This window comes from Bos taurus, chromosome 15 (genome assembly GCF_002263795.3).
Source record: "Bos taurus isolate L1 Dominette 01449 registration number 42190680 breed Hereford chromosome 15, ARS-UCD2.0, whole genome shotgun sequence".
NCBI lineage: Eukaryota > Metazoa > Chordata > Mammalia > Artiodactyla > Bovidae > Bos > Bos taurus.
The window spans coordinates 47599107-47623880 of record NC_037342.1 but is presented as its reverse complement, the minus strand read 5'-3'; the positions used below and the strand labels follow the sequence as shown (position 1 = coordinate 47623880).

The 24774-nt window shown below is 39.4% G+C and overlaps 2 protein-coding genes across 2 annotated transcripts; both read left to right on the top strand.

Moving 5' to 3' along the window:
- Positions 1–928: 928 nt before the first annotated feature.
- On the top strand, positions 929–1906 carry OR52U1D (olfactory receptor family 52 subfamily U member 1D). Its single transcript, NM_001390532.1, has one exon. It carries the CDS (start codon positions 929–931, stop codon positions 1904–1906), a length of 978 nt encoding a protein of 325 aa, NP_001377461.1.
- A 14037-nt stretch (positions 1907–15943) lies between these two features.
- On the top strand, positions 15944–16933 carry OR52AC1 (olfactory receptor family 52 subfamily AC member 1). Its single transcript, NM_001390531.1, has one exon. The coding sequence runs from the start codon at positions 15944–15946 to the stop codon at positions 16931–16933; it is 990 nt and encodes a 329-aa protein (NP_001377460.1).
- Positions 16934–24774: the final 7841 nt, after the last annotated feature.

The following is a 24774-nucleotide window of genomic DNA, read 5'->3' as shown; positions in this document are numbered from 1 at the left end:
GCCACATTATTACTACTCTAATACTACAATGTGCTACTGTATTATATTGATTATATATATCATGATATCAGAATTATTTTTTATGCTACTTTAAATCCACCTTTTTTCTCATTTATTATTATTTTTAATTGGAGTCCCAGGTTGTTCTTTTAGACTGCAACATAGAGGGGAATCAGGAGCATGAAGTCAATAGCAGTATTAACATACCAAGGTGTTATTACAAATTATAGCTTATCTAAATATAGTCTAGAAAACAGGGGAGTCAGTGCTTCATAGGATATATTCAACCATAACAGTCTAAATTTCTTGCCAGATGGACACATGCGGGCTTGCAGGAAAATCCAAACTGTGCTGAATCTTCGGTGTTCAACTTTGGAAAACACTGTGGAAACCTACAATTCTGATCAAATGGAAGTCAAACAGTCTGTGGTAGTTTTGAAGATATTCTCTTTTTTTCAGTTTTATTGAGATATATTTGATATACAGCACCTGTATAAGTTTAAAGAATACAGCATAATTTAACTTATATACCTCATGAAATGATTATCACACTAAGGTTTGTGAACATCTCTCATCTCATGTATAAACAAAATTTATTTGACAAAACTAATACAATTATATGAAGTTTAAAAATAAAATAAATTAAAAAAAATAAAGACATAGAAAAAATATTTTTCCTTTTGATAAGAACTCTTAGGATTTACTCTTAACTGTCATACATATTTATCATACTGCACATTACATCCCTGGTACTAATTATAACAGAAACTTTGTACCTTTTGATTGCCTCCATCCAGCCTCCCCAATTATTTTTGTGTATCTTAATATTCCAACTTTTATTTCTACTTTGCAAATCTTGATTCTTTTTAAAATCCAGGCAAGGTTGTTTCTGAATTGCTCTTTTCAGGTGCTCCACCAGGGGGCCAGCATGACTGACTGCAATGCCTCCCAGGGCCACCCCTCTTTCTTCCTTCTCCAAGGCATTCCTGGGATGGAGGACAAACACAAGTGGATCTCTATTCCTTTCTCGTCCATGTACTTTGTCACCATCCTGGGGAACTGCACCATCCTCTTCACCATCTCCACAGAGCACTCCCTGCATAAGCCCATGTTCCTGCTGCTTGGCATGCTGGCCCTCACGGACCTGGGCATGTCCACAACCACCATCCCCAAGGTGTTGTGCATCTTCTGGTTTGACCAGAGTGACATCAGCTTCAAGGGCTGCCTGGTCCAGCTGTTCTTCCTCCACTCCATCTCTGCCTTGCAGTCTGCCATCCTCATGTCCATGGCCTTTGACCGCTATGTGGCCATTTGTGAACCCCTGCGCTATGCCACCATCCTTTCCAACAGCCGCATTGGGCTCATCGGCCTCGTGAGTTTAGTGCGGGCTGTCCTGCTCATTCTCCCCATGCCCATCCTCCTCCAGAAGATGCCCTTTCATGCCAGGCATGTCATCCCCACCACGTACTGTGAGCACATGGCTGTGGTGAAGATGGTGTGTGTGGACACCACGGTCAACAGGGTATATGGTCTGGTGGTGGCCTTGTTGGTTGCTGGGGTAGACATCTCAGCTATTGCCTCATCTTATGTGGTGATCATCCGGGCTGTAATGCGGCTCTCTTCTAAGGAAGCCCACCAAAAAGCAGTAAATACCTGCACCACACACATCTGTGTCATGCTTCTCTATTACACCCCTCCACTTTTCTCTTTTCTTGCTCACCGTTTTGGCCATGGCATTCCACCTCATGTGCACACCATTCTTGGCAGCCTCTACTTCCTTGTACCTCCAATGCTCAACCCTATTATTTATGCAGTGAAAACCAAAGAGTTTCGGGACAAATTGACAAAATATGGGTGCTGGAGAAAGGAGCCCATAGATATTACCTATGGTCAGAAACCTGTCTGATTATCTGGCACTGCTGGTTGAAAGAAAATAAAAAATTTCAACATAAATGAAGTTCCTTGAGGAATTAGCTCATGGAAGAAATACATCATATTACAAATTATCTGCCAAAATTCTTAAATTGAGAGTCTAAGACACAGGAGAACTTACTCTCACTATTTCCAAAGCAAGGCTACAATCTCACATTAAATGAAAAAATAATATATTCTCTTCATCTGACGTGGTAATTGGGAAAACTGAATGTGACAATGGACATAAAAGAACTTTGAACAACACACACTGAATGCATGTAAAATGAGGTGGAATGTTTCCAAATGAAGAGAATATTGGTAGAAGAGAATAGTGGTAGAACTTGTCTACCACTTTTCCAGGAGAAGGAAATGGCAACCCACTCCAGTTTTCTTGCTTGGTAAATCCCATGGACAGAGGAGCCTGGTATGCTGCAGTCCATACGGTCACAAAGAGTCAGACATGACTTAGTGACTAAAACAAAAACAACCACTTTGCCAAGGCTGGTCAAGTTGTGGGGGAAAAGGTTACGATTATTTGAGGATGAGTGAGTAGGTCAGGGAAAGTACACTAATTTATTATACCTGCTGCAAGAGACTTATGTTTGGTTTACAGGACTTGCTTCTTTGTAGAACTAGGGGCAATATGGACAAGAAACATAATCCCCAATTCCTAGAGAAATTCCAGTGGAAAAGGAGAAATGGGAAGCTCCTAAGCTTAAAAGGTGGATATGCCTTTAAACTAATTTCACATTTTTAAAAATTCTTGTTGTCAACTCTCCTGCTTGTCTCTACTAATTCCAGTGTTTCTTAAGAATCTCTTACTGAGAAAATTCTGAGAATGTTTTGTTATTGCCTGTAGTTATAAGTCAGTTGTACACTGGAAGTCATTGGCTATAGACCTCTGAAAGGCAGTTTCTCTGGGAACACAGAAATGTCATGGGCAAGTTCTTGGACAGTTTGTGGAGCTCAGATCTTGTGCCCAAACTTAGGAATTCATAAAGCTCAGAGGATATTATTTATCACTTTCAGACAATGATTTAGGATATAGTGCAAATCTTTCAAGATGTATGAAGGGTAAAGTCCCAAAATTCTAGGGTTGGTCATTATATTGTAGAAGTAATATTTAAAGACAGAGCTCAGTGAAAAGACACCCTTGAAGCCACATAGCTACCATTTAGAGGAGACTTTTTTTTTTTTTTTTGGCCATGCCTCGCAGCATGTGGGATCTTAGTTTTCTGACTAAAGATTGAGCCCATGCCCTCTGCAGTGGATGCACAGACCCCTAACCAATGGATCACCAGGGAATTCCCTAAAAGGAGACTCTTAAAACACTAATCTAGAGGGAAATAAATGATACTCCTCGAGAGTGATACCAGCTATAATAAATACTAATAAATTATTTATTAAACAATTATATATATTGTTCTTTGAACAATTCATTATATTGTTCAATCCAGTATATTGAACAATTCATTAACAAGGGCTGTGAAAGATGGAATATTTCAAAGCTTGAAATAATGGGCACAACCTTCAGGAGGAAAAAAAAAATGAGGCTTACTAGGAAATATTTCTTCTACAAATGGAGAACTAGAGATGAAGGAAAGCTTACAGGGGAAAAAATGGTTGAGGTACAGAGTATTGCCTATCTGACACCACAAACTTGAAGATTACACACACACATGCACAAATTACTCAGCATAATATTTTATGATTAAACATTTGATTGACACATAAGTAGCAGTTTGTGAAGGAACTTGAAGCACTCATTAGCTGGAGGGGCTGTGGTAGCACAAAACTTAATTTTGCTGAGATCTCTGTCTGATTTAATGAGTTAAATTTAATGAGTCTGCATAATAAAATATTGCCTATCTCTCATATTTATTTTCTTCCTTTTGCTTTATGACTGGTTATTTTATAAAAATAAGAAGTCTATTTGTACTGAAATTACGAGCAAAATATTTATTAACTTGGGAATAAAATGCATATTGGGAAAATTGTGGCAGGAAAGCTGTCAGCAGCAGATGATTCTGAGAAAACAGAGAGAGCTGAGAAACTCAGAAAAAGAAGCAAGTCTGACTCCATCTGTGTTTTTTCTCTTGGCCTGTTTTCTTATTTAAAAGTGTTTTATTGTTTCTACTGTAAGATCAGCTTGATTCATCTCCTGTAGACTTGCTAACAAGATAGTATATGACATAGATATAAACTATTATTTTTCTCATGTCTATAGAATTGTTTCTAGCCATGCAAAGCTAGAAAAATGTTCAAATGTTTCGTATCATGGTCAGGTTTAAATCACTTTCTGTCTGCTAGGTATTCGGATTTGAGTTAATACAGAGTTGACTACCCTTCTATCATCTCCATTTTATGGAGAAGTTAAGGTAAAGAATCGGCCTGCAATGCAAGAGATGCAGCTTCAGTCCCTGGTATGGGAAGATCCGCTGGAGGAGGAAATGGCAACCCACTCCAGTATTCTTGCCTGGAGAATCCCATGGACAGAGGGTTCTGGTGGGCTACAGGCCATGGAGTCACCAAGTCAGACACAGTTGAGCAACTAAACAGCAAATATGCCTAGTAAGAGTCTCAGGCTCCCAAAATATAAACAGTTAGAAAATAATTATATAGTAGTAAATATATAAATAAGTATCCTGTAATAAATTTTCATGGAGGCAACACCTGACTAGAGTTTTAGGTATTGGGGCAAAAGATTTTGTAGCATTGGGGAATATAAATCTAGATTCCCCAGAAAACAGGCCTGAGACAAAAGCTTGCATATTGGCAGCTCATTTAGATATGTAGTCACAAAATATGGCCTTGTAAAACAGAGTGAAACAAGAAAGAGGAAAAGCCAATATAAGATTTTTGGTCCAGTTGCACACTGTTAGTGGAGACTATTGTCCAGCCCTGCCAGAACCATCTAAAGAGACTTCTGAAATACATCTCAGAGTATTTCATCTCCAGGGGATGAAAGGACTTCTCCCAATGGCTCAAACAGGGTTCCTGGCCTGCTCAACAGGTGTTAACTCCAGGTACTTATGCACGACAGCAGAGCTGTTTGCTAGGGGTATCCATGGACTTGGGGAAGCCCCATGGCAAGACATTACTAGGCATGACCTGAGCTTGACTGTCTGATTATACCTGCTAGGAACTGGTCACAGCAGCACTGTTTGAATGAATACAAGAGGACTGTGGATGGTATGCAAGAACTGTCTAACGTAAAAATCTACATGACCAAGGCCTCACAGGCTTCCCAGGTGGCACAGCAGTAAAGAATCTGCCTGCTAATGCAGGAGACACAGAGATGCAGTTTCAATTCCTGGGTCAGAAAGATCCCCTGGAATAGGAAATGGCAACCCACCCCCAGTATTCTTTCCTGGAAAACGCCATGACAGAGCAACCTGGTGGGCTACAGTCTATGGGGTCACAAAGAGTTGGACACAACTGAGCAAGTGAGCATTCAGGCAGTCTCACCATAAGCTGTGAACTTTCTTTGAGATTAAGAAGGGCTCACACCTTGAGTTCATCCAATAGATTCATTATTTTAATTTTTCAACTTCAAATAAAAAGTTATCTCATTATCATGGTTCAACATCCATAACTATAGCTAACTAAAAAGTATTCTTAAAATATTTAAAAGTGTTTCTAGAAAGAAAAGAGCTTCTATAGATGTGTATATTTCTTCTCAATTCTTACTTCTTTCTCTCTTCTTTTTTACACAGAATGAAATAAATAGTGCTACTTACTATTGTTGTTCTTTCTATTTTTGTTGTTAAAATAATACATATACTTTGTAAAGCAAACAAATGTGATAAGATACACAATGAAGTATAAAAGTCTTCCTTCTCCTTTTACATGAAACTGGTCCCTGGAAGTAAGTCTTTTAAATAGATTTTATGCATAATTTACTACCTGTAATTACTTTGCTATTTAAAGTAAGAGTATAGATACAGGCATCTAGATATGATTCCTTTTTTCATAAGTATGACTTACGTATTTATTTAACTTTGAACTTTTATGTGCAGCAGGATTTTTAAAATTTCTCTCTTTGTTGCCAATCGTGAATTTCCTTTTTCTGCCGCTTGACAAGACCAAGGAGCATTTTTCTTTGTTTTCATTTGCTTCATCGAGTCCTGGACTTTTCTACTTTGGTTCTTTGGTCAGCAACAATTCCCTGTGTATAATTCATTCTTCTTTACCATACATGAGACAAAAACAGACCTACTTCAAATAAAAATTAAAGACAAATATGTCTATAGTTCCCCTTCCCTTTGTATTATCAGGTTGCCAGTCATAGACTTCCTGTATTGAGAAGGACAATGTTTCCTCCACTGCTGCAGGATTCTTTTACCTGAAGTGCTTCTTGTATTTTTTCCTCCATTGAGAAATATTTCCCAATTGCAGCTCATGCTCCATTTTGTTAAAATAAAAATACCACTCCACATGCCTCTCCTGAGAATCTCCCATGTATATGCAAGAGAGCTGATTTCTTTGTTGGAGGCTTGGTGGCATTCTCTTCTTCCTATCCAATAGTGTCAAGAGAAGCTTTAAGTTTACTGGTTTTACTCTGTAGTTTAAAATAATAGTTTATTTCTGCTTGTGAGGTATCAAATTTCATATCATGTGACTGAATGTGCTTTTTCCAAACAAACCTATCGTCAGTTTAACATAGATTTTTAGATAGGTTTTCTATGCCTTTACTTAAAATAATACTGCTCAGAAGTTCTTTTCTTAAAATGTTAGTCCCTGTGGCTGTTTTAATAAACCAACACATCTGAGAATAAACTAGCATATTCATAACTTCTCAGCTTTACTTTATTTAACTTTAGAGAAAAATATGTATTTATCTAGCCATGTATCTCATCACATTCTTTGTTAACAACTCTATCAAAACATTTCAATATTCAGTTCTGTGGCAATGATGTCTGCAGATAGGTCTGTATATTTAGATCTAAATTTTGGAGTCTGATACTTTGTATATGTGCAACTTACTAAGGGCCTATTATTCAGGTGATAAATACTTCAGCTTCAGACAAACATTGCTTTATTTTTCTTTGTTTCTTCATTTGTTCACATTTATAAAGCTTTCAGTGATCAATGCAAAGAAATAGAGGAAAACAATAGAATGTGAAAGACTAGAGATCTCTTCAAGAAAATAAGAGACATCAAGGGAAGATTTTTTGCAAATACAGGCACAATAAAGGATAGAAATGGTATGGACCTAACAGAAGCAGAAGATATTAAGAACAGGTGGCAAGAATACACAGAAGAACTATTCAAAAAAGATCTTCATGACCCATATACCCACGATGGTGTGATCACTCACCTAGAGTCAGACATCCTGGAATGCAAAGTCAAGTGGGCCTTAGGAAGCATCACTACGAACGAAACTAGAGAAGGTGATGGAATTCCAGTTGAGCTCTTTCAAATCCTAAAAGATGGTGCTGTGAAAGCACTGCACTCAATATGACAGCTAATTTGGAAAATTCAGCAGTGGCCACAAGACTGGAAAAGGTCAGTTTTCATTCCAATCCCCAAAAAAAGGCAATGCCAAAGAATGTTCAAACTACCTCACAATTGCACTCATCTCACACACTAGCAAAATAATGCTCAAAATTCTCCAAACAAGGCTTCAATAGTAAGTGAACTGACAACTAAAAAGCGAGAGAATTCCAGAAAAACTTCTGCTTCTGCTTTATTAATTATGTTAAAGCCTTTGACTGTTTGGATCACAACAAACTGTGGAAAATTCTTCAACAGATGGGAATACCAGACCTCCTTACCTGCCTCCTGAGAAACCTGTATGCAGATTTCAAGAAGCAACAGTTAGAACTGGACATGGAACAAGACTGGTTCAAAATAGGGAAAGGAGTACATCAAGGCTGTATATTGTCACCCTGCTTATTTAATTTCTATGCAGAGTACATCACACAGAATGCTGGACTGGATGAAACACAAGCTGGGATCAAGATTGCCAGGAGAAATACCAATAGCCTCAGATATGCAGATGATACCACCCTTATGGCAGAAACTGAAGAGGAACTAAAGGGCCTCTTGATGAAAGTGAAAGAGGAGAGTGAAAAAGCTGGCTTAAAATTCAACATTCAAAAAATGAAGATCATGGCATTTGATCACATCACTTCATGGCAAATAGATGGGGAAACAATGGAAACAGTCATAGACTGTTTTTTAGGCTCCCAAATCACTGCAGATAGTGACTGCAGCCGTGAAATTAAAAGACGCTTGCTCCTTGGTAGAAAAGCTATGACCTACCTAGACAGCATGTTGAAAACCAGAGACATTACTTTGCCGACAAAGGCCACTCTAGTCAAAGCTATGGCTTTTCCAGTAGCCATGTATGAAAGTGAGAGCTGGACTATATAAAGAAAGCTGAGCACCGAAGAATTGATACTTTTGTACTATGGTGGTGGAGAAGACTCTTGAGAGTCCCTTGGACTGCAAGGAGTTCCAACCAGTCCATCCTAAAGGAAATCAGTCCAGAATATTCATTGGAGGAACTGCTGCTGAAACTGAAACTCCAATACTTTGTCCACCTGATGTGAAGAACTGACTCATTGGAAAAGACCTTGATGCTGGGAAAGATTGAAGGCAGGAGGAGAAGGGGACGACAGGATAAGATGGTTGTATGGCATCACTGACTCAATGGACATGAGTTTGAGCAAGCTCTTGGAGCTGGTGATGGACAGGGAAGCCTGGTGTGCTGCAGTCCATGGGGTCGCAAAGAGTCAGACACAACTGAGTGACTGAGATGAACTGAGCTGATAAAGATCTATCCAAAGAGATGTCCTATTAAAATTCTGGGAATTATTAGCAAGTTTTCAGAGTTTATGTATTATAGCTCTATGGAAGAAGCTACAAATTTGATTCTTTGTCAAGAATGGGCAGAGGACCACAACTGAATAAGTAAATATTAATTCAAATAGTTAATATCAGAAGAATAAGAGGAATATTCACATAGGTCATGCAAAATACTACTGACCACAATGGAAGAAAACCACATCAGAGTTTGATAGATTTTTGTGGTCTGTCAACATCAGTTGAACTGTTGCTGAGCTATTTTAGAAGTGGCCTATTTCAGGGAAGTTTCACTATGGATTTATGAGCTATGTACCTGGAATTTCATCAGAAAAAAATTTCAGTAACGGCTGATAGGTGAAAAATAAAAATTATTCCAAATTGAATCGTCTCCTTACCCCATTATATTTGAAGAGTCTTCTTTTGCTTAAATATATTAATGATAAAACCAATTAATTTTGTATTTAAATAATCCAAAGATATTATTTTTATTTTTAATACTACAAAGCATCACAACACTCTTGTCCACTATAATGTAACCAGACTGTGCTGTTTAGATAAATTGGAATCTCGAAAACTAGGATCAGGGCATGAAAATCTGGATGGATGTTATAGCTCAGCAACCACTATAAATCTGTTGGTAGAATATTCTAATTTTAACTAATTACTAAATGAACTAAAGAAAAATGCATTTTAAGAAAAGATAAGTGTCATTGTATGTAACTTTGTTCTGTATTTTCCAAGTCTTCTGTAACTGTGTTATCATACTTTCATAACTTAAAAAATAAAAAAGAAAGAAAAAAGATAAGACAGGTATCTTCACATGTCTTCTATGGAAAAAATATATGCATTGGAAAAATTAGACAAGAGATAACTTGTTGACAGCATTACAGATGAAAAACATAAATGATAACATGTTACTATGTTTTAAAATTTGTTTATTTAATAATATCTCTTAGCATTCATTCCATATTAGCATAGGTAGACCTATTTTATTCCATTTCATGATTCTATAACATTCCTGTAGATATTTGTCAACATTTATTTCAGCAGTCATCTATTGATAGACATATATTTGTTTCCAGGATCTTGTTATGTATTGTGTTTTTAGAATTTTAAAGTGGCAAATTTTGTTGCCATTAGCTGTTTGGTGGCTCAGTCACGTCTGACTCTTTGTGACCCCATGGACTGTAGCTTGCCAGGCTCCTCTGTCCATGGGATTTCTTAGGCAGGAATACTGAAGTGGTTGCCATTTCCTTCTCCAGGGGCTCTTCCCAGTCCAGGGATGGAACCTTCAGCTCCTGCTGGGTAGGAGATAGACTAGCTCCAGTTTGAAAATTCACCATCAGCCAGCCTCTTCTTTGCATTTCCTGAGATAAGAGATATGTGTGCTCCAGCTGAGGAATTTACAACCAGCTCCACATTTGGGAATGAAAGTAACAACAGAAACAGGGTAAATAGCTAGTCTTTGTCTCTTGTTTACACCTCAAGGGAATAATCATGGCAAGGACAAAGAGAGGCACAGATTCTTGTAAGTAAAAGGTAAGGGAACACTATACATGCACAGAAAGGCTCCTTGGAGTCAAAAGCCAAGGCATAATGCCAGGCCATAATGAGTCTTGTTCCTTCCAGAAGCCTTCACTTTGAGATCCATCTTGGCTGAGGGGTGCATGTATACCCCAAGGGAGAGTCCCAGGGCAGGGCAGGGCAGGAGCGGAAAAAGAAACCAGATAACTGGCTAGAAAGGAAGGCAAAGTCAGAAGAATCGCCTTATATTGTTGTAGCCACGTTCATTCCAGAAAACAAACTCACTCAGAAAGACAATGCAGATAGTGGAGTGCAGTTTATTTCCCTGGTGGGCCCAAGGCAGAGTCTCCTCTTAGCCAAGGACCCCAACCAGTTTTTGTGAAAACCTTATATACTATAAGTGTACGTGCCCAAACCCACCTCCCCAAATTCCCTGAAACTAGTCTGAACAAAGGAAAAAAAAAATAGGAGTAGCACTGAATGCTGTGGGAGTCAACCCAGGCCTATGACAGTGGATGGTGCAGTGCTAAGTCATGTCCAACTTTTTGTGATCCCATGGACTGTAGTCTGCCAAGCTCCTCTGTTCATGGGAATCTCCGGGCAAGAATACTGGAGTGGTTTGCCATGCCCACCTCCAGGGGATCTTCCCAACCCAGGGATTGAACCCACGTCTCTTACATCTCCTGCATTGGCAGGTGGGTTCTCTTACCACTAGCGCCACCTGGGAAGCCCCATGGAAAAGAAAGATATGATCAAAGTTAACCCGTGATCCATATGCCTTAAGCCTAGGTAGTTAACAATGGAGAGTTATCAATAGGCCTGTGGTCATACCCCAGTAAGCGTAATAGAATTTATGATTGTATTCGGTTACACAGATAATTAGGGTATTTTTTTAGGCTACAGAGAGTCTAGGTACAAGCTCTGGGGCTCTTCCATTTGGCGGGGCAGGGGGGCAGTGTGGGGGGGTCTGGTTTTCCAGTTGGTATGTTGTTTCCATAGATACTGGGCATATAGCTCAAATTCCACAGTCTGGCCCAAGATGGAAGCCTGCTTTCAAGATGGAGCCTGTTCTGTCTGTTTCCTCCCTTAATATAAATGACTTAACTGCCTCTTTACTATGTTCTTCCTCACTAGAGGGGACACCCACACCCTTTCTCTCCAGGTATGCATCTCTGCCTTGCTTCTATCTCACCTAAACAAACTGCTTCTCCGTGTGCTCTCCTACTTGCGGTTGTGCTGTGTCTCTTATAATAAACTTTGTACCAGCATTTACAGTTTCTGTCTTTATGAAAAATGCATTTTTCTCGGGGGGCGGGGCAAAGATCCAGGGAAAATTAGCCTCTAGCTTCTAGCCCTTGTTGGTTTGGTGGCCAGGATTCCTGGTTCTCATCCAGGTGGACCCAGGTTCAATAACTGGACAAGGATTTAAGATCTCGCTTCATGCCACCACTCACTGCTGCCTCACAGAGATCACTGCCACATCTCCTACACTGCAGATGGATTCTTTTACCGCTGAGCCACCGCAGCATTATTGTGTACGAGGGCCATGTGAGTTAGACTATTATCATCTGGAGCATGCCCTTATTCAAAAATCTATTGGGAGAGTAGCACTGAAACATATACATTACCGTATGTAAAATAGAAAGCCAATGGGGATTTGCTGTATGACGCAGGGAGCTCATCCTAGTGACAACCCAGAGAGGCGGGTTGGAAGGGGAGGTGGGGGGAAGGTAGAAAGGGAGGGAACATATGTATGCATACTTGTTGCAAGGAAAAGTCAATTCGGACTCCAAGTTGGAACTGTTTCTTTGACTTGCTTTTGTTATTGTAATCATATATAATGACTTGCCTCAGAGAATCCTGCCCCTCTGCCTTGTGTTAAGCTTAAGAGCCTTGGTTCAGGACTTTGTCCACCTGTGGATGTCAGGAAGGAAGAAATTAACACATCTCCTACCTAAAGCTTGCCATTCTAGGAGATATTTGCAAGATTCATGGCGTTTTTACTTTGTTTCCTCACCTCCCTCTCGTCTCTGATTGTAAAGAAACAGCACTTCTAGACCTCAATAAGATGGTTTTTTGGAGACATTAATCAGCTGGCTCAGGAAAAAGTAGTATTCCTTGCCTCAATATTTCATCTCTGATTCAATTCATTGGCCTCTTATGTGGTGAGCAGAGTGAGCTTGGTCTTGTTGATACCTATAACTGATTCTTTTGACGTATTGCAGAACCCAGTACAACGCTGTAAAGCAATTATCTTCCAATTAAAAATAAAATTTTTTTTAAGAAATAGCAAAAAAAGTCTATATTAAAGAGCTAAAGCTCTATCTGTAGGCATCCACCAAATAGAGGTTAAGTCATACAAAACCAACATTACGTAAAAACTGGCAATGGTCAAAATTATCCCTTTTCTCCTGAGAGTTACTTTTCAGGTTATGTTGTTCTTTGAATGAATCCAGCCCAATGGGATACTCTAATGAAATAGTTTGTTTTTGTTTTTTTAACCCTCCCTCTTTCTTTGATCTCTATAGAATCAGGCTGTGCCCTAAGTTCTTGGATGATGAAATCATAGAGTCCAAAATTTCCCTTATATAGTGTCAGAGCCTTAGTCCATGTAGAAAGGATGCTATATGTTGTGCCCCAAGAAAAAGAAACAGGAGGAGATCCAGGGTGGCAGAGATCCCTTTCCCAGGGGCTAAGATCAACTCAGTGGAAAAGAAAAGTAGTGTTCTATGAAACATGAAATAGGCAGATTCAAGTTGTGACTTTGGAATGACAAGCTCAGGTTATCAAAAGAAAAGAGACTGGTAAGAATATGGGAAAACATTTCTAGGTAAGTTCTGATGTAAATCATTAGAACTACTCCTAAATCCCTTTCTTTTAATCAGATTGTTTTCTGTAAGTGCCTTCCATCTGTAGCACCCACTACTTTGAACTGGCCATTCATCTGCTAGTCACTTAGCAACCTCTACTCCGGATATCTGAAAGCAGTGCCTCACTTCAGAAAAGTATACAGGTTTACAGGGTATATAGGAGGTAACAGAATAAAAGTTTCAAGAATCAGATGGTTTTCAAATAATGCAGAAATGTATTTAGATATGAGCATGTAGGGCTGATTTATAAGTCCCAGCTCATTGTTACCGTACAATCAGTAAGTTGTGTCTGACTCTTTGTGACCCCATGAACTGCAGCATACCAGGCTTCCCTGGCCTTCATTAACTCTCAGAGTTTGCTCAAAGTCATGTCCATTGAGTCGGTGATGCCATCCAACCATCTTATCCTCTGTTGCCCCTTCTCCTTTTGCCATTAATCTTTCCCAGCATGAGGGTCTTCTCCAATAAGTCGGCTGTTCTTATCAGGTGGCCAAAGTTTTGGAGCTTCAGCTTCAGCATCAATGCTACCAATGAATAATCAGAACTGATTTCCTTTAAGATTGACTATTTTTATTTCCTTGAAGACCAAGGGACCTTCAAGAGTCTTCTCCAGTACCACAATTTGAAAGCATCACTTCTTCAGTGTTCAGCCTTCTTTATTGTTCAACTCTCACACCCATAGACAACTACTGGAAAAACCATAGTTTTGGCTCATAGTGAGTACTTAATAAATATTACTTAAGTAGAGAAATTGTTTAAGGAAAGGAAACTTAGCTTAAGCACTATGCAATAGGGTAGAGATATAGGCAGAAGCATGATGTGGTTTCCCTGGTAGCTCAGTTGGTAAAGAATCTGCCTGCAATGCAGGAGACCAGAGCTTGATCCCTGGGTCAGGAAGATCCCCTGAAGAAATAAATGGCAACCCACTCCAATATTCTTGCCTGGAAAATATTATGGACAGAGAAGCCTGGCAGGTTAGAATCCATGAGGTTGCAAGGACCCAACTTAGCGACTAAACTCACCCCATGATGTGAGCAACAGCAGGAAAGGGAAGGTAACAATGAGGCAAGGATAATTCTTGAGTTTTCAAGAAAAAAAGAAAGAAATTTTAGGTAAATTTTAGGAAAGCATTTTAGGTAATAGGAACTGTCAGTCATAGATCCCACTTCTAACCTTGTTTCCAGAACTCCACTCACGTGACAGCAAGGTCACACTGATTTTCTCACTATTCCTTAATATACCTAAGTTTCCTAGGAATCAGAAGTCTACAAACTTTTCAGATTCTTCTAATATGCAACCAAGACTGGGAACCATTCTTTTGACTCTATGAAGTATGAAAATAAGCCAGGAGAGGGAATAGAGAAAAATGGCTGCTTCAGAAGATGATATACAGTTATTGTGATAAAAATAGAAGTTTAATAAACCAGTATTTTTTTTTTTTTTTTGCAGACCTACATAAGGGTAGGCAGTGGGTCATGTGAAAGTACACAGAGAAATTGAACAGTAAGGGCAAATACCCTGAAGCAGGAACAAACTTATCATGCTTCAAGTACTTCATGATATGTCTGAAGAATAATTAGTAGCCCAGTGGACTAATTTGAAGTAAATTACTCATGATTAAAGGCAATTCAATCTACACAGGAGGGCTGACTGTAATGAAAGAAAGATGCACAAATCAGAAGAAAAAACACAGAAGACTGTCTATCAAGTGCATAAATACATAGCTTGCGAGAGAGAGTAGGAGATTGTTTTGTACCTGACAATACCTATGGATAGCCAGTCTGGTAGTTGGACCTGTCCTTGTAGTTCTTGGCATAAATGGAAGATGCCCTCAGCAATAGCCATCAGGAAACTTTGCAGCAAGTGGGGAAGGAGAAGAATGTTCATTACTAAGAAATGCTAGAAATTACATAGCAAACTTGGGACCACACAGTGAGGTCATGAGGAGCACCTAGGTCTTGGGTTCTTCTTTTATTGGAGTCAAGCATGTGGGCTTAGGATTTTGTAGGCTCACTGTTTGTTGGTGAATTTAAAACATAAGAGCAGAAATCTAAAGTATGGGGAAAGGGAAAACAAAGGACCCAAATGGCCAGATATCAAAAATAACCAAGAACTCTAAAATAAAGGAAACTGGCCTCCCCATTCATCTAGTCCTCTGGCTGCCAAAGTGTTTATGAGATAGCCATGTCTGAAGTGTATGCCTAGGCAATCAAAGCTCAAGGCAAGCACTTGCATTACAAAAAAAGAGAAAATCCAATTGTAAGGGTTTATCCTACAAAAGGAGCAAGCTGATGTTGTCTTCATTTAGACAATCTATGACATTTTGTCCAAGAGAAACAGAGGAATCCAGTGGGGAGAAACAGGATCATAACCAGAGACTAGATTTCTGAAAGAAGGATAACACATAAGGAACACGGAGACTCCCAACAGCACATCACTCTTGCAATAAAGGGTAAGCATATTTCCTCTCCGTAGGACACTTCCCAATGAGAATATTACAGTTCTTCTATCATGTTCTCCCATCTTTTAATCAAGGTTGAAAATCTTTTCTCCTATTCTTACTCAGAATTTCAGACAAAATTTTTGATGTAGAGAATTGCTGAACTGGAAGAGGTGAGAGTTAAAGTCCATCACAACATTCCTTATACAGAAAAGAAGTTTGAGGCCCATAAAGAAGTGAGTGTGAAAATGATGTTGTGATAGAACTGAAGCCATGTTGAAAACTCCATGTTTCCAAAGGGGTATTCTTCCATTTTTCTCTGAACCCCAACTCAAGTGACTCACTGAAAGCCAAACTGATATAAAAAAAACGGCACACTGCCATGTCTCATTGGGAAGTGTCAAAACTTCCTTTATCAACCACCACCAGTTTCTACTATGCTATCTTCAACCGCTCCAACTTTATGACCTTCACTTTGATGGGCATACCTGGCTTAGAGGCACAGCACTTATGGTTATCTCTTCCTTTCTTCTCCATGTTTTTGGCTATCCTCATCAGTAATGGTGCCATCCTTTTCATGCTGGCCAGGGAGCCCACACTTCACACACCAATGTACCTGCTCCTGGCTCTGCTGATGGTGGCTGACCTTATATCCACTCTGGCTCTGTTGCCTAAGCTCCTCTGCCTCTTCTGGTTCAATGATCGGGACATAGCTGTCAATGCCTGTTTCACTCAGATGTTTTTCATCCATGGAACATCTGTGGTACGATCAGCCCTACTTGTTGCAATGGCCTTTGACCGATTTGTGGCTGTGTGTGAGCCACTACGCTACAACACAGTTCTGAGCCATTCCCTAGTTGGACGCCTGGGACTGATGGCTTTAGCCAAGGGGGTGATTCTTATCCTGCCCATGCCTCTTCTACTGCAAAGGTTGACCTTCTGCCACAAGGTCATTCCTCATACCTACTGTGACCACATGGCTGTGGTGAAACTGGCCTGTGATGACACCAGGCCTAACCAGATCTATGGGCTCTTTGTGATTCTTCTTGTGGTGGGGCTTGATTTAGTGCTCATTGGCTTCTCTTATGGTCTCATCTTGCAGGCCGTGATACGTCTCAATTCTCAAGATGCCATCTACAAAGCCCTTAACACCTGCTCAGCCCACCTCTTTGTCATCCTTATCACTTATGTGCCTGCACTTTTCTCTTCTCTCACCCACCGCCTTGGTCACAATATCCCACCTCATGCCCACATTCTTCTTGCCAATCTCTACCTTCTCATACCCTCAATGTTCAATCCCATCATTTATGGCATGAAGACAAAGGATATACAGGTCAAAGTGGCCAAATGCCTGTGCAGAAGACATTCATAGGTTACAAGTCCTGATCACGTACCTGTGAGTAAGTGAACACTGAGGACAATTGTATACACCTTTGCCCAACCATCCAAGATCCAGTTGTCTCCAGATGATCTGTGGAAACCATGAAGAAGTATGTGTTGCATGTGTTAGCTTATATGAAGAGCAAATATGATTGCACTTTCATTGATTTGTAAACTAGAAAGGGGAAAGCCAAGATAGCTCTTTCTATGTCTGTTTAACAGCACCACTCTTATGACATGGGTCTCTTTATAATTTTCACATATGTGTTCATGTTTGCTAACTGCAGAAAAAATTTTTCTGTGAATGATCCAAGATAAACTTTTCCTATATTGGTAGAAAGTTTGTGTTTGTTTCAGTTTTCTATTTCTCTAATTCTATGTCTGTTTCTAAATAGTATTGTATTGTTGCAAGGGACCTGACAATACTCATTATCTTAAATATCACCTTAACGTGTAAAGTTTCTGAATTTTTTAGTGCAATGGACCTGGAGGGTACTTTGCTTAGTGAAATAAATCAGAGAAAGGCAAATACAATGTTATCACTTATCATGAATGAATATCATGAATGACTGCTGCTGCTGCTGCTAAGTCGCTTCAGTCGTGTCCGACTCTGTGCGACCCCATAGACCGCAGCCCATCAGGCTCCCCCGTCCCTGGGATTCTCCAGGCAAGAATACTGGAGTGGGTTGCCATTTCCTTCTCCAATGCATGAAAGTGAAAAGTGAAAGTGAAGTTGCTCAGTCGTGTCCGACTCTTAGCGATCCCATGGACTGCAGCCTACCAGGCTCCTCTCTCCATGGGATTTTACAGGCAAGAGTACTGGAGTGGGGTGCCATTGCCTGGCATGAATGACTAGCAAAACAGAAAGAAACTCCCAAATATAGAGAAAAATCTAGTGGTTACCAATGAGGAGAGAAAATGGAGGAGGGGTAAAATAGTGATAAGGGATTAAGATGTACAAACCATTTTGTATAAAATAATAATTATAAAATTACATAGTATAGCACAGGGAATATATCCAATGTTTTATAATAACTTTAAATTGACTTTATCTATGAAGATATTGAATTACTATGTTGCACATCAGAATCTAATATAATATTGTAAATCAACTATATTTCAATAAAACAAGTTACTTAAGATATAGCAGTGAAAGAGATACACTTTGATAGTTTACGGTGAACAATGTCAGATTCACAAAGATTCCGAAGATTTAGCTTCGGGGCCAGAGACCAGGCTTGATCACTCAAGAGCTTTTGTGTAGCAGTTTTATTAAAGTGAAAAAGGATAGAATGCTTCTGAGGTAGACATCAGAAGAGGGACAGAGAATGCCCCCCTCTCTAGTCTTTGGACAGGGAATTACATACTTTTTCAACTGGTTATTAAATCAAAAGAATGTCTCAAGGTTGTAAAGATCTTACTAGACCTCCCACAATTTACATTTTAAGATGGCAGGATTAGAATTAATAATATAAAGATCTTACCAGACCCAATCCCATAGTATACATTTTAAGATAATAGGATTAGTCAGAAGTTTCTCAAGACCGACAAATGTGTCCTCAAGTAGGATACATTGTTGTTATATAATCCTTACTAGACTAAGGTATGTAGAAAAAAAAGTTTGATCTTTCCTTCTCCTTGAGAATTCCAGACTCCTGTCTCCTTTAGAGACCTAGACCTCTTTCTCCTCCTCAGGTACCCTGGACTTCTTATCAACCTGCCTCGGAATTGACTCTCTCAACTTTAATGACCCACCTCTCAGAGTAATGGAAATAAAAGCACAAATAAACTAATGGGACCTAATTAAACTTAAAAACTTTTGTACAATGAAGGAAGCTATAAACAAGGCAGCCTTCAGAATGGGAGAAAATAATAGCAAATGAAACAACTGACAAAGAATTAATCTCCAAAATATACAAGCAGCTTATACAGCTCAATTCCAGAAAAATAAACAATTAAATTAAAAAAAAAAAAAAAAAGGGCTGAGGAACTAAACAGACATTTCTCCAAAGAAAACATAGAGATGGCTACCAAACACATGAAAAGATACTTGACATCATCATCAGAGAAACGCAAATCAAAACCACAATAAGGTACCATCTCATGCCAGTCAGAATGACTGCCATCAAAAAGTCTACAAATAACAAGTGCTGGAGAGGATGTGGAGAAAAGGGAGCTCTCTTACACAGTTAGTGGGAATGCAACGAGTACAGCCACTATTCGAATGAGTACAGTGTGGAGATTCCTTAAAAAACTGGAAATAGAACTGCCATATGACCCAGCAATCTCCTGCTGGGCACACACACTGAGGAAACCAGAATTGAAAGAGACACATGTAACCCAAAGTTCACTGAAGCACTGTTTACAGTAGCTAGGACATGGAAGTAACCTGTGTCCATCGAGACAAATGGATAAGGAAGTTGTGGTAACGTGACTCATTGGAAAAGACCCTGTTGCTGGGAGGGATTGGGGGCAGGAGGAAAAGGGGACGACAGAGGATGAGATGGCTGGATGACATCACCGACTCGATGCACGTGAGTTTGTGTGAACTCCGGGAGTTGGTGATGGACAGGGAGGCCTGGCCTGCTGTGATTCATAGGGTCTCAAAGAGTCAGACATGACTGAGTGACGAACTGACTGACTGATACACAATGGAATATTACTCAGTTATAGAAAAGAACACATTTGAGTCAATTCTAATGAGGTGGATGAAACTGGAGCCTATTATATAGAGTGAAATAAGTCAGAAAGAGAAACACCAGTACAGTATATTAATGAATATATATGGAATTTAGAAAGATGGTAACAATGAACCTATATGCAAGACAGCAAGAGACACAATGTAAGAACAGACTTCTGGACTATGTGGGAGAAGGCAAGGGTGGGAAGATATGAGAGAATAACACTGAAACATGTATATTACCATTTGTAAAATAGATGACCAGTGCAAGTTTGATGCATGAAGCAGGGCAGTCAAAGCTGGTGCTCCGGGACAACCCAGAGCAATGGGGTGGGAAGAGAGTTGGGAGAGGGGCTCAGGATAGGAGGACACATGTACATCCATGGCTGATTCATGTCTATGTATGGCAAAAACCACCACAATATTGTAAAGTAATTAGCCTCCAATTAAAATAAATAAATTAAAAATAATAAAGACAGATCTCAAAAAAAAAAAAAAAAAAGGGAAAGAGATACACTTTAACCCTCCTCTCTCCCTCCATGAGAGCAAACAATAAGTTTCTGATGTCAAAATGACAACCTCCTCACCAGAGACAGGATGTTGGGGCCAAGAAGCCTGTATAAAGAAATGGTGTCCCTTTTCTAATTTACTACCTCAAGCCCACACTCTGTTTAGATTCCTCATTAATTAAGTTTATTTGTCTTATCAATTCCTCACAAATTTATAGTTTCCTTCTCTAAATGTATAAAAACTGCCTGCTTTGCCATTTGTTAAGTTCTACATCTACAAAACCTCAATGTACATGGATTAAATTTGTTTCCTTTTCTCCTGCTAATCTTTATGTGCCAATTTTATTATTCATCTGGCCATAAGAACTCAAGAGGAATACAAGGGGCAATTTTCCCCTCTCAAACTATAGTTTAGACTATCCAAGTTGACACATCATAGCACTACTGTAAGCTCCATAGAATGCACCACCCGGGACTTTTCCTGTATCTTGCTGAGAGCTAGACTTGATTAGAGGGGAACAAAGGCATTGCAAACCTTTATTTCTCCCTTGTTTTATTTTTATTTTTCATTTAACTAAAAGGAGTGAAATGGATTGAAAGTTTCTCTAAAGCACTTTTAGCTATAGACAGATGAGAACATTCAAGGCAGGTTTCAGGAAAGGAAAATTGCTACAATCCTGTTCTTCTCTAGGTTTTTAAGGTAACATGTTACAGGTGTTTATGATAACTACATCGTCCAATAGCACTCACCAGAAGTGTAGACCATAGAGCAATTTGATAAGGAAAATCCAACCAAAAGATTTTTTTTTAATTTTCATTTTCTTAAAACAGTGTTTCTTAAAGTGTGATTCCTTTACCAGTGACATTTGCATTAATTGGGAAGTCATAAGAAAGGCACACATTAGGACCCTGCTCCAAATTTAGTGATTCAGAAATTCTGGAGGTATGGACTGGCAACCTGTGTCTTAACAGGAGCTACAGGTAATTTTGAAGAACACCAAGTTTGAAAACTGTTGACTTTGGAGAGACTCTCCAAAACTAGGATCAAGAGCATGCATGCAGTTGATTGAACATAGATCTAGTCTAGTTGTGGGAAGTGTCTACAAATGAAAATTGATCTCTTTGAATACGGTGGGACTAGAGGAGAAGCATTCAGAATGGTGATAAGGAGACCAAATTTTGCAGTAAATTATGGATAGAGACCATAATTCTACAGATAATTCTTGGACTATCCCCTCATAATATAAGGCCCTAGATGATGGCTGGGGCTGGTTTACTGGGAATAGGAGTTTAAGACATTTTTTCAAGAGACTTGGGATGCATAGTAAGTAAACTCTATGAGTGGTAAATTATATCAAATAAATAAACTCTTTACATATGAGAGTATTGTTACCAAGAGTGAATTAGACCCAGAGAAGATAGGATTGTGGTTTTAATGCAAATGAGCTCTCTAACAGTACAGTTTACTGAGATTTGTTGTTTAGCCACTAAATCATGTTTAACTCTTTTGTGATCCCATGGACTTCAGCCTGCCAGACTCTTCAGTCCATTGGATTTTTCCAGGCAAGAATACTAGAGTGGGTTGCCATTTCCTCCACCAGTGGATATTCTTGACTCAGGGACTGAATCAGCATCTCCTGCACTGGCAGAAGGATTCTTTGCCACTGAGTCACCTGGGAAGTCTTCATTGAGATTAGCACAGTTGATAAATTCTCAGCAAAGAACAACAGGAGATAGAGGTTTAGTAATGTTTAATGTATATGACTTTTTAATATAATTACTTCATATGGTGAAAAACTGCATTCACATCTCCTGCTGCTGCTGCTGCTGCTAAGTCGCTTCAGTCGTGTCCGACTCTGTGTCCGACCCCATAGATGACAGCCCACCAGGCTCCCCCGTCCCTGGGATTCCCCAGGCAAGAATACTGGAGTGGGTTGCCATTTCCTTCTCCAATGCATGAAAGAGAAGTCGCTCAGTCGTGTCTGACTCTTAGTGATCCAATGGACTGCAGCCCACCAGGCTCCTCCGTCCATGGGATTTTCCAGGCAAGAGTACTGGAGTGGGGTTCCATTGCCTTCTCCTAGATACCAGTATAATTTCCTTTTGAATTCCATCACTAGCTTGCTACATCATGCACAGGTTAAAAAAAAAAAAAAAGTGTCTAACAAAGCCAATTACTGTGCAACTATGTAACAGTGACCAGTCTGGGGACATGTGCAGTAAATCCTCTATAACAGTGTAGTCCCAGGAAAAAGTAAACAAGGCAGAATGACTCTGGGATAAACAGGGACATGAAAGAGAAAGTATATCCACCCTGGGATCCTTGGAAAATGGAGCTGCATTGGAAACAGGGATCCAGGTCAGATAACCATAGCGCTTGTATCTGCAAGTTAAAAATGTTAGGTGCCCTTAGATAAATAGTCCCATCTCTGAGAGGTGGAGAATTAGAAAGAAAATGAAACAAAAATAGAGAAAGAATTTCAAGGATACAGACTATTAATACTCCTTCCCAGACTCTTTAACAAAAGCCTCTAGCTTCACCTCTAAAATCTGATCTGATCATCTGGAAAAGAAAGGCTTGGATGTTCTGTTTCCTAGGAAACACAGATTCTCCCTAGATGGCTCTGGCCTTAAACACAATGCAATCCACCTAACTCCCAAGTGGGACTGAGAGACAGATTTCATCAGCACAGCAACCTCTGGGCTCAGTATTCAGAAAGTTGAGGGCAGGAGACTAGTACTGTTCTTTCCATCTTCGGAGAATATTTCTACAATGTTGTGCCTTCTCTTCTCTGCTGTCCTGCAGTTATGTGAGTTTGGGCTAGGGAAAGATTCTAGGAAAGATGTTTCCTAGCCCTCAAGAAAAATCTTCCTGTGTAGACGGTGATGGAAATTTACTTCAAAGAAGAGAAAGTGAGATTTAGAGGTATGGAAAGGGGATTTTGCTAAATAACAACTCTATGTAATCTAATTTGGAATTTGTTCAGCAGATTTCCTAAAATGGGAGTTTTAATTTGTCATTAATCCCTCTAGTTGAAAAGGGAAGCTGAGTGGGGAGCCTTCAACAAAGCAAGTAGCAAGTGATTTATTAGTCAAACCAGAGAAATGGGAGGCATTATGAAGTAAATTCAAGACATGTGCTAAGAACTGATTACTCACTAAGCACTTGAGAGGAATGTGTGCGTGGTGACACTTTGCAGAGATCAACAACAGTTCAATGGTCTTACAATTGCCAGAGGTATCCCAGTTTAGCTGTGCTCTTACACAGACAGAATGACAGGCTTTGATTTGTGCTGCAGTTTCAGGCATGGAAAGTTTCTCCAACCTATGTTTAGCCAAATGGTGATGCTGGAACTTTTATCTTACTGAGGGCATTGGCTTTAATGTCACAATAAGAATTGGATTAGAAATTTAGTCAGAAGGCGAGATTCAAACTGAGGTGTGACTAAGAATGATCCCAAATATTTACCAATATCGTAAAATATTTTATGTAAGAGATGGTGTGAGACAGGGGTTTATTCCCGTGAGCTGGATGAGATGATAGTGGGAGAGAGTGACATGATAGGAGGACATGGCCTTCTGAAGGTGGTGGTACGCATAAAGTTTGGGATCCCTTAGATGAAAACTACAGGAACTACAGGTCATGTTCACTTGCATCAACCAAATTATGAGCCAATCTAATCAGGTGATATGTGCAATATGTGATAAGTCCAACTTCTACAAGAAAAAAAGTCATAAGACAGAAAGTCAGTGACTTAAGAAGTAGGAAGGAAACTCAGAGAACCGTCCTCAAATTAAGCATCCGGGCTAAGGGTGAGTGAATTTGTGAGAGACCGAAAGCCATAGGGATGTCTGGCATAAACTAAGTGGCTGGGTGGTGCTGTGAGCAGAGGTTTTCTGCTTTCACAATCTGACTCCTGCTCCGCTATCCATGTTGAGCCCTTCACATTAGCTCAGTGAGCATATCTGTGTCATAAAAGTAAGAGCTGAGGACATATAGTGTAGTTGAGATCAGACTGGGAAGCTGTTTTCCAGTCTCTGAATGATCATCATTTAACTGTAGAGATCATACAGAAAACACTTTAAAGAATATGTATTTTGTCAGTAGGTTTACCTTCTAATTCTTATTGTATAAATAAATATTCAAGATAAGATTAGATTCTAATAAATAGCAGGTTAAGGAAATTGTGTTAAAATAGGATATGAGGTCGCTGACCTATTAATATGAAAGCAATGGTAACAGCAAATGACATTGTTTACTGAACACCTTCTATGAGCCACACACTGTACAAGGTGGTGTTTGCATTTCAACATCCTTACAAAGTATTATTACCATATTCCAGACCAGAAATGGAAATCTGGTCTTAGAGGAAAATTGGCTTGTCCAAGGCAATAGTGTCAGTAAGAGATTTGTTCCCAGTTATATGGGTCCCAAGCTCTTTTTTTTTTTTTCTCTTGTGAGCACCCCTTCCAGCTTTAAAAATTCTAAGATTCTGTATCTCTAAAATATTCCTGCCTCTCTTAAAAAATGAGAGAAGGCAAAAGAAAAAATCTAGAATATACTGTCACTTGAATATTTGGTGGAGATCTGGAGAGCTCAAAGCACATAAATAATGTTCACACTTTTGGACAGTAAAAACTTTT

Coding starts and splice junctions, on each gene's coding strand:
- OR52AC1 (NM_001390531.1), top strand. CDS start 15,944: ATGTCTCATTGGGAAGTGTCAAAACTTCCTTTATCAACCACCACCAGT.
- OR52U1D (NM_001390532.1), top strand. CDS start 929: ATGACTGACTGCAATGCCTCCCAGGGCCACCCCTCTTTCTTCCTTCTC.